This window comes from Phascolarctos cinereus, unplaced genomic scaffold, assembly GCF_003287225.1.
Source record: "Phascolarctos cinereus isolate Bilbo 61053 unplaced genomic scaffold, phaCin_HiC Scaffold_3;HRSCAF=262, whole genome shotgun sequence".
Taxonomy (NCBI): Eukaryota; Metazoa; Chordata; class Mammalia; order Diprotodontia; family Phascolarctidae; genus Phascolarctos; species Phascolarctos cinereus.
In genome coordinates, this window is record NW_027555736.1 from 187374027 (window position 1) to 187392085 (window position 18059).

At 36.8% G+C, this 18059-nt stretch overlaps 1 protein-coding gene across 4 annotated transcripts in view; it reads right to left on the bottom strand.

Moving 5' to 3' along the window:
- ZNF106 (zinc finger protein 106) overlaps nucleotides 1-18059 on the bottom strand; it is an 86802-nt gene that overhangs the window by 60764 nt on the left and 7979 nt on the right. For 2 of the 4 annotated variants that reach the window (XM_021009330.2, XM_021009331.2), the window contains exons 2-4: nucleotides 12520-12604; nucleotides 9274-9335; nucleotides 2951-3151 (exon numbers count right to left, since the gene is read on the bottom strand). In XM_021009330.2, coding sequence (XP_020864989.2) covers nucleotides 2951-3151; nucleotides 9274-9335; nucleotides 12520-12604 — 348 coding nt within the window. The remainder of the gene's footprint in view (nucleotides 1-2950; nucleotides 3152-9273; nucleotides 9336-12519; nucleotides 12605-18059) is intronic. The other 2 variants (XM_078151363.1, XM_078151364.1) reach the window with 2 other exon arrangements.

Genomic DNA, 18059 nt, shown 5'->3' on the forward strand with positions numbered 1-18059 from the left:
TTTCTTGTTTCCTCTCAATCCTAGTTAAAAGTCCAATCACTCTAAGTCATTTTAAATGGCAAGATTTTATTGCACTAAAGAACTATGTTTAAATGTACCCACGCAAACCAAAAATAGTGCAACACATGAAAAAGATAATCTATCAAAAGACTAAGACATTAGGATTATTTGTCATGAAGAAAGCTGAGAGTTCCATAAAAGTATGTGAAGTATAAAGATAAATTTCTCACTTCTACAGAAAGAGGACAAAAAAAGGCTTAATAAGAAAAACTTGACTAAGATGTGTCAGCCACTGCAACTGCTATCCCTAGAGTATTTTAAGAACAATATACTCACTTGATGACTCACACAGTTTTGCCTACATACACTAAAAAAAACTAGAACTCTGGAGGTCCCATAGACAGGTTTACAGACTACATCTGGCTTGAGAACCTTCAGTGGCTCCCTGTTGCCTCTGGGATATAACAAAGTCCTGAGCTTAGGATTTAAAGCCTTTCAAAACTCTAGCTCCAGGCTATGTTATTATATTGATTTTTATTTTATCTAAGTCACCTTCATCCTACGTGGTATTTCTTGACCTCTACACTCCATCTCTCACTTCTTTGACTTTGCACAAGCTTTCCTGCATGGCTAGAGTATACTCCCTCACCACTCTGTCTCAAAGTAGACCTTAGCTTCCTTCAAGACTCCACTCAAATGCCAACTTCAACATGAAAGATTTTCCTGAGCCTCTGACTGGCAGTGCTCTTTCCTTTTCTCAACAGTTGAATTAAGCTCTTTCAGGATGGGGACAATCTTTCATTTTGTCTTTGTATCACTAGCACCTAGTTCAGAACCTTGTATAATAGGGGCAGTAACAAAATATTTGGTGGTCATTTTCTAGTACTTCACTATCATCAACAAAAGCTTACTAAGTCTCTACTATGAAGCGGACATCAGGTTAAGTGCTGGGCACAAAAACAGGTATTTTGGTTACTATTCCTCCCTTGAAGGGCTTACAAACAGGACCCAGAAACAGCTAACACTGAACAGAAAAACAATAAATACCAGGAGTTCAAATAAGAAAATAAGTCACAAACATAGTAACGTTACAGCACAAGCTACAGTATATTGAACAATTAGGACAGAACAATCCAAATTAATACTGTTGAACTCCAAAAATGATGTTATAATAAATAAAATATCATGAGAAGATATGTTAAAATAATTTCCTAACAATGTACTCCTTACCCCAAATCACAGCAATAATTGCTTAGTTAGGTTTCTTTCTAACGATGTGCCACAGGCCTATAACCTTGCCTCAAATCAAAGCAAGTCTTATCAGAAACAGTGTGCTACCCTAGAAAAGGCACTCACTAGTATTTGGAATCAAAAGTTCTATTACCCAGCTATGTGACCACAGACAAATCAATAGGAGAGACAGTCATCTGCAGAGTAAGAATTATACAGGAAATACCTAACAAGCTATAAGGACGTTGGGAGGACGAAACGAAATAATGGAGGTAAAAAACATTTTTTAAAAAATGTAAAGTGCTTTAAAAATGTTATTTAGTTACTGTTATTTAGACTCAACTTCACTGGCATTCAGGCTCCTAAATCCAACTGAAATTTTAAAAATACTGTAAGATAACATGGAATCAAACATTTTCTAAATAAGATGACCCAAACCACTCAATGGCAGTTATAATATCCATATTAAAATATGCTTTCTTTAACTATTAAATAAACTGCCATCCTATCTTTCTTTCTTCGGCAGTCTAGCAATGCCAAATCTAATAAATCAATAAGTAGTTGGGTCAGACTTTTCTGTTCCAGGAATATTTAGGAAAGCTATTACTCAATACTCCCAAGTTAGAAATCCTTTCCCAGGATGAATTGACTGCTCTCAATAATACAACTAAAACAATACCTTGGAAAAAATAAGACAAGTAGGAACATTCATGGATAGAAAGAGCAGATGACTGCACCAATAAATTGCTTCAGAAACGTAACAGGGTATCCTCCAAAAGATAAAACTAGTACAGTACCCAGCATAAAGAAGAGCTAATACCTTTTCCTTCAATGTCATTTACTAACAGACAGATAGCCTGATAATAGAAAATTACCGTAACAAAACAAAAATGAAGTACTGGCTTCAATTCCAAGACAGAAAGGGCGTGAGCTGCTGCCATGCAGGACTTAACAGGAATGTCATCTGAAGGACTAAGCCACTGAGCTACGTCAGAACTCACGCTTCTAGAGACATTTTAGGACAGCCTTCCTCAAAGGGCTGTAAATACTTCTGACATATAAAACAGGCTTCTTTTAACATGTTACTTTAATGAAATTCTACTCTTCTTCTGACTACAGACCAGGAAATGTCCTGACTTTTAACGTTATAAGTCTCTGGACAAAACAAGCATACAAGAGAAAAAAAAGACATTCAGTTGCCATATTTTCGTCACACATGAGGCCATCTCCTTTTGAGATAAATAAAGTGTCACCACTAATGCCACTGCTCTGGCTCTCTACCCGAGGTTTTAAATCAAAATAACTTAGCTATTCACAATTTTTATAAACGAGTAATAGTATTTTTATTGCCAAAGCTGTTGTATTTTATCTTCAAGAATTATCCTCTGTCCTGCTTGCCCTGTTACAAACAGCCTACTACTTAGAACAATTCTGACTTCCTTAAAAGTAAGCAATAGGAACACCAAATATGTAATACTCATTAGCTAATGTAGAAAATGTAACTTTGACAACAAATCAGGTTTAGTTTTTAAGCCAATTAGTTCTGCATTTCAAAATTTCAGAAAAGAATTTTGAGTAATGCCCTGCTGCATCTATGACTACAACACAACAACCCTAAATTAAATCCAGAAGTCAACACTTTAACACGAATGCTGCAGAGCTAAAGAATACAGAAGTACTTTCTCACAGAGGATTTTTAAAATTCATAGAAAATACTGACCGGCTTTGTTCATTCCTTTGTTTTATAAGCTGAACGAGTTCCTTGTCAAAGTATTCTTCTTCCACCTCTTCTTCTTTTCCATCTTCTTCTCTTTCCTGGGCATCAGCATTATCCTTGTGTAACTGGCTAGAAATGTGTTTTGCATAAGCTGACAAACCTACTACTGTCACCCGGCACACGCGGCACTCATGGTCACTGTCCCTAGGACAAGAAGGAGATAAGGGACATTCAATTCTTCCCACAGGCATTGCAGGGACAGTGGATCGTATATGATTTCCTCTGAAGGCACTAAGCAACTTGAAACAGTGAAAACTGGTTGAACTTTAATGCCCCTTTCACCACCTTGAAAATGTTTGTAATTTAAAAAAACAAAAAATTTTTAAATGATTTTTTTCCAACAATCAAGAGGTAATACACTTGAGAATAATGTAGCACAGAAGGAAAAATCTTCTTGAATTGTTGTACTCAAAATCATATCAGAGGAAACATGGTGAAAGGGGAGGCAGGGCAGGGGGCTCAGAGCAAACAGGAGCTGCTCTGAAGCACACCCATGTTGCCAGCTGCACTCAAGAAAGCCTGGTGATAGCTGCTACATTTAATCTCTGGCTCAAAAGCATTCCTCCAGTGAAAGCAGAGGGGAGGGGAAAAGAGTAAGTGGCTAGAGCCAATCTCAACAGGGTAACCTAAACTGGGACAGCTGGGACCTTGCCTGGAATCCCAGGATTCTGGACCCCACAGCAAATGATGGGAGGAGCCTGCAGTTTACTAAGCTTTATTTGGGGTGGATAATACATGTGGTCTGCATTCTGCTTTGGGAGGGCTTATCTTAAAGGAGGAAAAAAAGCATTTCAGCTAGAGGAAGTCAACAGCTGTGTTAAGCAAATGGTCATTCTCAAATTTCAGAGAATGCTATAGTTAAATGGCAATTAAAACTAGTTTTCAATTTTGGAAAGAATTTGGATAGCATGTTCTTAGGCTTTAACATGTTGTTGATTTTTTTAAAGGACAACTAGAAACAATAAAGAGAAAATAGTCACAGCAGTAACAATAAATAATCACAAAATGGCTACTCTGTCAAGCTACCTAACTTCCAAAGTGTAACCAACTCAAGTTCACAGTCAGACACTTGGTTCAGTCTTTACTGATAATTATTTCTGCCACCTTGAATCACTTTCTTGGTTCAATTACAACTAAAGCTAGTTTATGATTGACATCTGTGAGAAATACCTGGATACTCCAACCACGAGTTATCAATATTTTCAGTACTTCAATATCCATCCCAGAAGAAAATCTCCTTTCTCTACATCTACAACCTCTCTCCATACTCTCAATTCTGGGGGAATGTCCTGTCCCAGTAGTGTTCAATTCAAATAGAAACAGGGCCAGTAAATAGTACAGTACATAAGGATCTCTCCAGGCCGCATATTGACTTAGAAAACCACATATAACATTATGTTCAATTGTATTTTTGTTTATTTTGTTAATTATTTTCCAATTATATTTTAATCTGGTTGGGTAGGGCTGGGAATTTGACACCTCTGTGCCAGCTGTTCATTTTCTCTCACACCCTTCCTCTTTCCATTTCCTCCTCTTGAATTCTTGCTCAATTCTTCACCCTTGATCTCTTTCTTCCATCTTCTTTTGATGTTCTTGATCTCTCTCTGGAAGACAACACATCTCTAGTCTCCCTCTCCAATGATAGCTGCTTCCTGCTTTATGTTCCCTGACGTAATGCGCTAGGAAGAGTTGCCACACTCCCTGCTTCTCACAGCTACTTACAGATCCATCTCTGTCATAAGCAAGGATTCTTTAGAGTTCATTCTATTATCAGTCTACCTAAATCCTGGACACTGTGATCTACTAGCCTCCAAAGTGACTCTCCATCCTTTTTCCTGATTAGAGACTTTGTGTCAAGAAAAGAATCTGCTCTCCTCTGCTCATGTCCTTTCAGCCTACAGGCCATGTAGACCCTGGATACGACCAGCACACTGTACTGTTTTGGAAGAGCTTATCTTAAAGGGAAAAAAGCTTCAACTTCAACCCTGATTACCTTGCACTGTTTTACCACTCCTCAACTGTACACAACCACCTTCTCCAAGTACGTTTCCAGTATGGGTGGTAGAAGTCATACCATCACACTGACTGTCTACTGCAATTCATGTTATCTCCACTCATCTAGGTCCTCAATGAAGAAAAAGCAAACCAACAATTCTTTCTCCATCTTCTTAGTGCTTGCTCCAAAGCTTCTCTCAAGTCCCCAGTTCTCCACCAACTTATCCAACAAGAAATGTCCTACTTCATAAAAACAGAAGACATCCTCAAAGGGCGACTTCTTCTCTACCCCCATACTCCAAAATTCCTCCTCCATCGTTTTATTTACAAAACCTTTCTCTCCTTAGTAAAGAGGTAGTCTTCCCTACAAAGTCAATTCTTCTACCTGTGCCCTCACTTCTCTGCCTTCTTGCATGCTAGGCAGGTCAAAACTGCAAAGCACCCAAAGCAAGAGGAATAAGAGAGTGTGGTGGAGGAACCAGAACTGACTTTGCCCTGGATCAGACCACTTTGGGAGAACTGAAAGTGTGCAGGTCCCCAGCCTGAGAGCCAGTATAACACACAACTCCATACTCTTAAGAAATCAGCAACAGGACAAGCCTAGAACTTCCCTGCAGAGGTTCACAGACCCTGGCCCTAACATAAAGTCTGAAGTCAAGCTGGAAGAATAAACAAACAAAAAAAAGAATCCCATTACCATAAAAAGCTTCATGATGACAAGGAAGCTCAAGACATAAACCTAAAAGAAGAGAATGACTCCATGACTACAAGCAAAACCTCAAAGAAAAGTACGGCTTAAAGACAAATTCAACCAGAATTCCTGGAAGAGAGGAAGCAAGAATATTTTAAGAGAGTTAAAAAATGTTTTTAATTAAGGAAATGAGAACATTTGAGGAAAAAATGGAAAAGAACTGAGAGCCATGTAAAAAAGAACTGGAAAGGGAAATTAGCAGCTTATTTAGATGATGTTAAGGACAGTCTCTAGAAGCCATAATAGCTTAAAGATTCCATTTCCATGGTAGGACTAGATTTATCCAGCACAGTAGCTACTCTTGGTGTGTAAGCAATGGTATTCTCTCATGGACAAAGCAGGAAATACTTAAAATTCTCTCTCTTCGGTTGCTCCTTTTTTATGTTCCACATATAGTCCAACCCAAGCCACATTCTCATGGTAAATAACATCCTTTTACCTCAGAGATTGAAGTGATCTATTATAAGCTTCTTCAAGGCCTCTCCCAATACACCACCTCTTCTTTCATTCCTACTCACTGCCCATTTAATTCCCTGTACAACCATGATGACATTAGGGTACTGAGAGGATGTCTGTGTCATCTCCCAATATTAGAATGTAAATATTTCTTCCTTGTACAGTGCTTTCTCATTACTTACTTCTATATACCGACTTATACTTACTTATACTTAAACTTATACTACATATACTATACTTATACTTACTTCTATATATTCCTGTGTTTCAAATTGATGCTTGGAATGCTTTACAATCCTATATTTCATCAAGGGTATATTTCCCCCCATAGGATTATGTTCAATTTTCCTAGATAAGTTCTTGGCTGTATGCCTCTACTTTCTGTCTTCTGGAATATATTATTCCATTTTATCTGCTCCACTATAGTGGTAGCTAATAAATCTTATGCGATCCTAACTGTGGATCCTTGGTACTTGAACTCTTTCTTTCAGGCTGTTTGCAATATTTTTCCGTCAGGGCAGAAAGAGAGAGTGAGATCAAATGGTTGTAGCTACCTAACATTCAGGACCAGTAAGTTGGGAATGGCAGAATGTGAAGGGTTAAAGAATTCTAGTATAGTAGCTATAAAGACATTAAAATGGAAACTGTGGGATCAAGGTTGGACAAGGAAGCAAGTGAAGTGAGAGGAGGGGGCATAGAATATAAGTCATGACAAGGACAAAGAAATGGTTTGGTATTATTATAAAGGTATGGAAGGATAAAGGATAAAAGGCTGTGGTTAAATAGCAAAATTTTGAAGTTCAGAAACTTCTACTGTTAGAAGTTCCCAGAAAGAAGTGAAGAATAGTTATAGTTCACATGTAGGATCTAGAAGATAAAGGAGATTGAGAGAAAAGAAAGGATTTGAGATAAAGCTTAGTTGCCTTGAAAGAAAAACAGCACCAGACAGACACTGAATGAAGAAACTTAAGTTTGAATACTGGCTCCATCACTTATTAGCTATGTGACCTTAAGCAAGTCACAACTTCTGGATCTCAGTTTTCTCATTTGAAAAACGGAGATAATAAATATTACTGTAACCTTAAAGAAGCATATAAATGTGAAGATTAATCATCATTAACTATTATTGGAGGTGGTATAGTTAAATAGGACAGCCATGTGGTACAGTGGATAGAGTACCTGGCCTGGAATCAGGAAGATTCATCTTCCTGAGTTCAAATCTGGCCTCAGACACTTATTAGCTATGTGACCCTGGGCAAGTCACTTAACCCTGTTTGTCTCATTTTCCTCATTTGTAAAATGAGCTGGAGAAGAGAATGACAAACCCCTCCAGTATCTGTGCCAAGAAAACTCCAAATGGGGTCACAAAGAGTCAGAGACGACTGAAAAAACAACTCAACAACAATAGTTACAATGAGATGGTAAGAGCTAAGTTGCTACCCTGTCGCTTTAACAGAACGGAACAAATTGAGAGTTTAGGAATTGTGTGTTCAGTAGGAGGTTTGTCAACATCATTACTAAAGTCCCTGAGAATGACAGGGAATAGGGTGGAGAGGAAGACTTCTTAAGTTAAGGACTAAAATCACTGAGAAAACTGAGTAAATAACCGGGAGATAGGTAGATGAGAACAACAAGATGTGGGAAAGGGATTTAATCAGAATGTACTGACTTTGAAGAAAGAGGGAAGAGTGTTCAAGAGGTAAAGATTCAATTTCCTGGAAGATTCACTTACGTGAAACATCATATGATGCTTAAATTTAAAAAGTAATGATATAATTATTTAATTATTATCTTATCTTATTCTTGGCATTAAAACTCTTCTATTCTCATAGATAATCAAGTCTGCAAACTATGCATTTTGTTTTTTCTTCTGACCAATTAATGAAATGACCACCACAACAAAAACTGATTATCTTATACAAAAACACGCAGTAGCTCATTTGCTGGAAATATCTAGAAATATCATATGAGTAAAGCCTGGTATGGGCTAGAGAGAAATGTGGGAAATGGGAAAGAAGGTACAAGGGCAAAGATGTAATACAGAATCATCTTTGATGAGTCGGTTAATACCTTAATAGCATTAGTACCTTAGATATTCTAAATCAGTTCAAATTCCAGGAATTAGGGAACTCTTCTTTCATCAGCAAAATGGGGATAACCGCTGTAGGTACCTCTCTGGGTTGATGGATCTAGCTGAGTTGCAGCATAAGCTATAGCGAACTAAAACAACTAAAAACTGCCAATACTTAGCAGTCTATATTTAAACTACATTGGTCAAATGAAATAAGCCTTCACAATTTTTCGTCCTTATAGTATTGGGAAATCAGGCAATAAATATTGAGTGCCCACTATGTACAAGGCACTGTACCTGAAGTAATCACTTTGGCCGCTTAGGGTACCCAACCTCATCTAAACGGCTGACAAGATCCTCTCTCTGACATTTTTGGTAATGGGGTTAAGAAATATTATAGACAAAATGTCTAAATGAGCATGGCTTAACACAAGTCAGTTCTAACAGTTTACACTGAGATCCTGAGATCAAAAATATTCTCATATGCTAACATTTAGAGAATAAGACAAATCTATTTTATGCAATTTCTAACAGCTGTTCTCTTCTCTTTTGCCTTCAAGCCCTAAACCCATAAATACTAAGTATTTAATAAAAATGAATGACTAGTATTATCAAATTCAAAATTCAGCAAGTATTTACTAAGCAGCTACCACCTACCATGGTGCTTTGAAGAAGAGCATAATTATTTCTCTTCCCTACATCTTTGAACTAGAAAGGTATTTATATGAATCCTTTAAATAACATTCCTAAGTACAATTAATTAAATGCTGTACTTATCCCTTCTAGTTTATCTATTATTTATCTATTATCTATTTATCCCTTCTAGTCTAACAGAATTCACAAGTATGCTTCTTAAAAAAGAAATCATGATAGAGATCATTCAGTGCTGTTCAACTACAGACTTTAAAGGGGTCAAATCTGACAGAAATTGAAATATTTAAGGAACATTTAGGCATCAAGAGATATACTGATGGAAAATGGCAGTTTTCATACCTTCCTTTTAGGTTTTCAAGTTCTCTGTGATGCAGCATGCTCCGCACATGTTCATCCATTTCCTTGAAAGTTAAAGAAAAGTTATATTAACCTACAAAGATTTACAATTCTATTTTTTAGGCTTTTGATTAAGTATATTCTCTTCCTTAATTTTCAGAATTTCCACTTTGTTTTTAAGTTGGTATTTTTAGTTATATGTCCATTGAATCAATCCATTATTTATCTCTTTTGTCGATGAAGACATTCGGAAATATGTATATTTTCCACTAAGGAATTGTTTGAACTACATCCAAATATTTTGGTATACTGTGTAATTATTTTATTTTCTTTGATTAAACAGTATTATTTCTGGGGAAAAAATAAATGTACAATGATCACTCTTCTACTCCTGCAAGCAACAAAAAGTGTATTTTCCTTTTGCTGCAAAAATGGAACAAAATCATAATACTCGAGTCAATTCACTATTATAACAATTTTCTGGGTCATGTCCTAGACCTTAAGTAAATATTCTTCAATACAACAAAAGATTTTGATTTCATCAGCATGCTTGCACCAACACAGATTAAAACACTTCCACTCTTTAGTAGGTAATTTCATAAGCTATTATGCACAAAAAAAAATCATTAGTAACGTGGTAATGAGTTTCTCAAAAACGAATGAGGCTGGTCCTTAGAGGACATTTTTGTCACTGGACCTATAGACTAAACTTTTCCAATTTGGCAGGACTTGTCTGAACTTGTAATCTGGTGGTACAGTCTTCAGGAATCCAGGATCACCTCTAACCATCATCAAGCATCAAAGTGAGGCTTTAGTAGAGGACAAAAATGTTAAAGTTTCATTTCTCCTCTAAGAGGTAACAAAACTAATAAAGAGCCACCAAGGATAAATTCTATTATGAGAAAGTAATTAGAATGGAAAAGGACTTATAAAACATAATCACTTTCTCTTCAAAATTAGGATTATTTGGCTCTGGTGAGTGATTTGGGAATACTGTTGCTACAGGCTAAACAACCCTATGTGTTCGCAAAATTGTCAATTATAGATGGTTTATGTATAATGAAAAACATTTATAATATAAAGATTATTTGCTGTACAAATTTACCAAAATGGAATTTAAGCATAAGGACTGAGGTTCCCATCCTTAGATGTCCCCAAGACTCTTTTGGGGGTCCCACAAGGTCAAAACTACCTTCATAAAACACTAAGATTTTTAGTTTCTAATACAGTATATATCTACAGATATAACCACCATAAATACAGGCTGTTTGGGATCCCTGATAATTTTTTAAGAGTATGGATGATGAGATGAAAAAGTCTGAGAACAATGGCTTTGGCCATTTGGAAAGAGAGAAACTGTTTTGTCACATAACATTTGTATTTTCACTTATATTGAAATTTTAAAAAATCAAAATAAATGCTTATACATGTACAAAAGACTAATTTAAATTTGTCAGTTTATAGGTTATGTCTGATTTTGACAAACTATGTAAGAAAGTATACCTCATATGGGTACAGTGGTATAATTATGCTTTCAAAACAGTTTGAAAATATTCATGGCTCAATTATGACCAAAACCACTCATTTACCCCTTCTAACCCTCCCCCCACCAAAAAAAAGGGCAAAAAAAAAATCCACCCATTATATTTTAAAAGAAAAAGAATTGAACGAGGAAGGCAATGTTTTAGGCACATGCAGGCAAGTTAGTATGTCTAAACAATACTTAGCACTGCTCTCTCTCTCCCTTTAGAGGGACCTTTACCTCCCCATCTAACTAATTTTAACATATTAATCTTCTCAAAACACTGTATTATCTATCATACTACTGGACTGCTTGAAACCTTCAACGGCTTGCTGTGGCCACGGTGAAGAGACTCTATCCCTCAAATTAATTTTATAAGACCTCTGCACCAAATATCATGAGGTGAGAGCTACATTTATGCTTAGAGTCAGAAAACACAAAAAGTGGCAGTATCAAAACACCAAGGATCCCAGAATCATGAGATGTAAAAGTTGGAAATTTTATTTGATCCAGTCTCTTCAATTTATAGAAACAGGAACTTTGAAACAGAGATGAAAAGTGACTTGTTCAGGGTCATACAAGTTAGTAAAACAAGAATAGACCTCAAGTCAGATTTTACTTCAAATCCAATGCTACTCCAAAGGCATGTAAGTATACCTATCAGCATGTCCCTGTATGTTCCTCTATTTTCACATACTCTTCCATTTCCCCCTGTCCCTTAAATTCTATCTACGTATTTAAAAATGGTCATAATGTAAAACCAAAAATATGTAGGTATTTGTTGCCGTAGTTATTATATTTTATATTTATTCTAACATATTTATATTTATTCTAACTTTATTCTAACTATACTAGCTGTATATCTTGTTCATAATTTCTAAAATATGCTTTATTTGTTCCTTGAGTTGCAATGGCCAAAGAATTCATCATTCAGTGGCTAAGCTCCTAATGACAAGGCATTTAGGGTTAGACATATTTGCTGAAAGGATTTAACACTCCTGCCACCATTCTAATTTGGTATAAAGTTTCAGAGCTCAAACTCCATTGGTATAACCTTCAAGAACCTAGAGTGACTTCTAAGCCAAGAGATAATGAATTAAAACTCTTTATATGCACAAAACATATGTATGTGTATGTATATACACACACACTCTTAAGAACACATGGGGGGGTAAGGCAATTGGGGTGAAGTTACTTGCTCAGGGTCACACAGTCAGTAAGTGTAAAGTGTCTGAGGCTGGATTTGAACTCAGGTCCTCTTAACTCCAGGGCTGGTGCTCTATCCACTATGCCACCTAGCTGTCTCTACACAGATATTTTTAAAATCTTACCCTCCCCCAAAATTTTTATATACCTCAGTTAATTTTGTTATGCACCAATGATCTACAAGAGAAAAGAGATTCATTACTAGATTCTTCTAAACTCTTCACTCAGCCTGAAGATAGGAGACCTTCTTCTACTGGCTCTATATCCAACCCTATTTCCTACTACTCTCTAAACAAACTTCATTTTTAGTCAGGCCAGTTTCCTTACAGTCCTTCATGATATACTATACTCCCTTGTTCACACTATCCTTCCTCCCTGTAGTTATCTTCTCTGCTATTAAAAAACTAGCTAAGTAGGATCTAGTATGAGAAGGACTTTAATGGAGAATATATGTACACACACACAACAACTCTGTAAATGATAAACCTTGAAAATTAAGATTCTTATTCTCCCATCATTACCTTTTTTGAGCTGTATACAGTATGACACAATATACATTTTCGTTCTCGTACCATAGTGACTGGAGCAGAAGACCTCACACCTTGCCTGCAATAAAGAAGTTAACAATCAGTATTTTTTAATTTTTTGGTCTAGGCAATGGGGGTAAACTAACTTGCCCAGGGTCACACAGCTAGTATGTGTTATGTGTCTGAGGCCGCATTTGAACTCAGGTCCTCCTGAATCCAGGGCCAGTGCTCTAACGACTGCACCACCTAGCTGCCCCTACAATCAGTACTTCTTTTGCATTAATGTCTTCTTAGAAGACTCAAGTAATCACATCTCATATTCCCAAATGCTAGATAAGACAGGGCCAAGTAAAGAAAAACTTTCCTGTCTCAGAGATCTTGGTGATTCCCTCAAGTATATCCTCTATTTTTCAATCCCTCCTAAGATCCAAAGGTGCACTGTACGGGAATGCTCTCCCTCTAAACCCCTAATCGCTTCTCTCCACTATACAGGTTCTCATTACAGTCCTTCCATTCCTTTTCCTCACCATAAGTCAAGTCTCCTAGGAGAGGGATCTCAATGGTATATTAAAACAAAGTGGTCCCCCTTCAAGACTTTGCCTCTATGTTCCAGGCAACAAAGAAGGAACAGCTAGCTAAAAGAATTATCAATTACCCCTACTCCAGCTCTCACTCAACAACCCCACTACTGTCCTGACCCAACTGACTGACATCTCAATATAGAAAAGTTCAGTTGTCTACTTCTATGTCCCTTCTTCATCACTCCTTTTCTTTACCTTTACTTATTTACCCCCTTATAGTCACCAATACTGTCCCTTCTCCTCCCATTGCCTGACTGGTTAGTCTTCTCACAAAATCTTATCTTTTAAAGATAAAGGGGCAGTGGTGGGAATATAGGGAGGCTGGCCACGGTTCTATAATATTCACTCAAAAGGAAAAGATCTGAGACTACCAGCTAACTGACATGAGGAGGTGAAATACAATATTTTCCTAGGAAATCTGGAAATCTAGTCAGTTTCTCTAAAATGTACTTATTTTTTTAGGAGAGCACAGCTGAATGCACAGGTTAGTCCAGTATTTAATAACTACATCATGCGTGAGATTTTGCTGTCAGTTATAATATTGTACTACATGGAAAAGACACTAAGTGTTTTTAACAGGCCATGAGGTTACAGAATAATAATGTTAAGGCAAAAATCTTAAAAAGACAAACTTTTTTTTTCACGAAAGCAGCATAGTATACTACAAAGAGCATTGGATTTAAAACCAAAGGACACAGGTTCAAATACTATCTCTGCCACTTATATTACCTATGTGATCTTAGACCTAAGTTAATTTACATGTGTAGGCCTCAATTTCCCCATCTATTCAATGAAGGAGTTAAATTCCCCGATTTCTAAGGTGCCTCCCATGATACCACGATTGGGCCTCTCTTTTGATAACATCAAATGGATAGACTGCCTTCTCTGCTCATCAGTTCTGCCTCACCTAGTCCTCTCTATCCTTAAAGGCCCAGCTCCTCAAAGGTCATCACAGTCATGAACTTTCCTTACTTCACCATCCAAAGTTATTTCCCCTCAGAGAACCTTAGCTCTTTCACCCGTAAAAAGGGCATGAGAATTCTTACAAGGCCTGCCTGGCAAGCTACTGAGCTACTGTTAAGGTTAACAAGACGCCTACCTGTACAACCACCCCTCTCATGTGCATTCACTTATCTTTTACATAGAGGAAATATGTCTAGTCTTCGCATCTCCTACAGGGGCTAACCTAGTACTATGCACATGGCAGAGGTTCAATAATTCTTTGCTAAATGAATCACTGTGGCCTTGTGGCTAATATGAGATTGTCAAGTAGCCCTATCAGTTTTATTTAGTTACAATGTAGCTCTATTCTACCTTCATGGATAAAAGTATATGCTGAAGAAATATAAACTGCGTTAGGCCATTATGTCTCCATCAGAATTGATGACAGTATAGAGAAAAAAGCATTTATTCATTCAACAAATATCTCATAATATATTAATTTCCAAATAAAACTCTCACATGGGGTCTATGAACTTGTTTTGTAAATATTGTTATAACAATTTCAATAATTGGTTTCCTTCACCATCTTATATACTTGGTTTCATGCATTTAAAAAAATTCTAAAAGGAGTCCATAGATAACAAAAGGGGTCCAGGATACAAAAAACAAAAAAGTTAAGTATCCCTGATCTAGCCCAACCCTTTCATTTCACAGGGACAGAAAATAAAGTCCAGACAAGACTGTTAAGTGCCAGAGCCAGAACTAGAACACAAACCTGACTGTTACTTTACCACAACAAAAGGGTGAGGACAACCTAAAGAAAAAGTAGGCTTAACTGTGACCTGGACTGGAAACATTAGCAGAGGTGTAAGACAAGATCTGTAAACAACAGGATAAGCCACAAGCCCAAAGACAGCTTAAAGAAACATTATTTCAAAGGCAGAAGAAACATTTGTGATTCTATTTACCAGCTATGCCAAACACTACAATCCTTACATGCATATGACTCACACTGTACTGGCATATATGTAACCATCCTAAAGAGCATATATTCATTTTAGACTGCAGGTGTGGAATACTGCAAACTACCCAACTTGTGTTGACTGGTTTTGTGTAATTTTTTTCTTTGTCAAATGCGTTCTCCTACCTAAGTTTGGGATGTGTATCTAGCTTCTACTACATCACCTCCAAAATCATCTTGTATTTATTCTGTACAAACTTACCTGTATGTATTACATTTTAAATATTGCATTTATTTATTTAAATATTGCATTTAAAAATGTAACACCATTCTTAGCTCATGTGCCATACAAAAACAGACAGTTAAGGTGGATTTGGCCCATAGACTTGTTTGCAGACCTCTGTTCTAAGGCAATAAAGGGCATTCTATAAAATATAGGTGGATATTTTTCAAGGCTCAAAATGATAATGAAACATCAATGTAATAGTAGAGAAATTGCCGAAGAAAGTCCAGAAGGGAACACAAATAAGCACGATGATTTTAAGTCAAACTATGCAACAGAAGCTGTTTCATATTATGTTGAAATGTTCGTGTTTCTTAAATTCATAATAAAAGAAAAAACACATTTCAAAAAATGTTCTTTAATCCAGTCTCTCAAATAAGAAGTTTCCCTCAAGATTTAGCTCAACTCTCACTTTCTGCAGGTTTTCATTTCACTGTATATAGCTTATATGTACAATTTTTCGCACATTATTCCCCCTACCTCCAACTTGGCTTCCTGGCTTCCTTCATATCTTCCTTCAAATCTCACCTTCTATAAGAAGCCCTTCCCAATTCCTTTTAATGCCTTCATGTTCCCTCTGCTGATGATCTCCTGTATATATCTTGTTTGTATGTAGCTGTTTGTATGCTGTCTCCCCCCCATTAGACTGTGAACTCTGGGAGACCAGGGCCTATGCTTTTGCCTACCTTTGTATTCCCAGAGCTTAGCACAGCTTGCTTAATAAATTATCTGTTGACTAACTATACAAATTAACAAAGAAGTACAAAAAACAGGTAGCAAGCATAAATATTGAGAAAAATTACATGGGGGCAGCTAGGTGGCGCAGTGGATAGAGCACTGGCCCTGAAGTCAGGAGGACCTGAGTTCCAATTTGGCCTCAGACCAAGCACTTGACACTTACTAGCTGTGTGGCCCTGGGCAAGTCTCTCAATCCCAATTGCCAAAAAAAAAAATTATAAACAACCAATAGCACTAAGATTCATTTGGGGAGGGATAGTTTAAGACTTTAAGAACCACATAAAAAGTACATATTAAATATATAAAAATACAAAGTATATCATGTGTAGATATCATGTGTGGGACTCCTTTGGTGCTGAGGGAATATTACAACTGAAGTGAAGCAAGTGGCTATACTTGCTTTTAAATTTTAAAATAACTCAGACCAATAAAGACTGGGGGCAGCCTCTCCACATATCTCTATCCAAGTCTATAATAAATTATATCTACTAAAGTATGTGTTATAATCTTCTTAGGAAGAGATTACTAAACTTAAAAATCCTAAAGTATTGGCACCATATATAACTGCATAAAACAACACTGGAATGAGGTCAAAATTTTTGGAGAGAGAAAAGAGGCATACAGCCAAATATATTTCCTTCTCCTTTCCTACTCTCACTTTTTACCTTCTTTTTCATTACTTGGCCATTAAAGCTCAAGTATGATTTTACCCTAAAAATTAGTTAATACTAAAAAATAATATTGCCTTCTATAACACTCTTGTTATCTCTCAAGCTGATATTCTAGTCTCCATTATGGCAACTATATGTTTATGTGTATCTTGCATTTCCTCCCAACTCCAATCCTAACCTCTACGAAGGAGAGCACCTGTCTCCCCTATTGCCACAATGCAGGGTGTTGAATAAATAAGAAATGAATGTCATTGACCATTCACAAACAAACAGAAAAGCCACTAAACATGGGTTAACCTGTTAAGGAGAAAGGGGTAGTATACATAAAATGGATCTAAATCCCAGCCCTTCATGACATTAACCAAACCAAACCTCAGAAGCCCAGTTTACAGTAGCCTAAAACTACACTCTTCTGGGAACCAGATAATGGCTATCTGCCTGCCATATGCCTTGGTAGAGCAGATTTATTTTGACAGAACCAAACAAAAACACATAGAACATAAAAGTCCAACTATTTCTGGGAAACAAGTTTGAATGACACGAAAGTCCACTGCTGGGCATAGATCCCAAGGAAGTCAAAGACAGAATGAATAAAGGTTCCTTATACACCAAAATATATATTCATAGCAGCGCATTTTGTGGTTGCCAAGAACTGGAAATAAACTGGATGCACACTGGGGAATAAGTGAACAAATTCCGGCATATGGATGTAATATTATTCAACAGTAAATAAAGTGTGAATGAGGAATTTAGAGGAACACAGGAAAGCTTGTAGAAATTAATGCAGTGAACTAAGAACAAGGAAAACAATATGCATGACGACTACGATAAGGTAAGCTAAAAGAATGAAAGCAAATATAATAGGGTTATAAGTGACCAAACTCTACATCAGGAGGACAAATAAGGAACAAAGCATCAACCCCCAAGAGAGTCTGGATACCTTCTCCCTCCTTTCCTCAGATAGAGGATCTTGAGTGTGGACTGTGTCGGAAGCAGTCCCAGAGTAGGCTAGTTTTGCATAAGTATTCCCTTTGTTACAGAGGAAGGCTCAAGGGGATGCAGAGGATATACACACAAAAGGAATGAACAAAATTTAAATTACTTTAAAAAATGAAGGAAAGCATTTTAAACTGCATAGATCTCTTTTCTCTTCCCACACAATAGTTTGGTCATACCATCCTCCAGTCTTGGGCGGCAGAGTTCACAGGTATAAAACACTGAAATGATAGGTCTGATTTTTTTTCATCCTCTTCCTCTTTTTTTGTTCTTTAGGTTGTTATAGTTCTCTGGCAGGGAGGAGGGGTAGGGATATAAGGGAAATGTAGGTAATACAAAAACAAGATACTAATAACTATCTT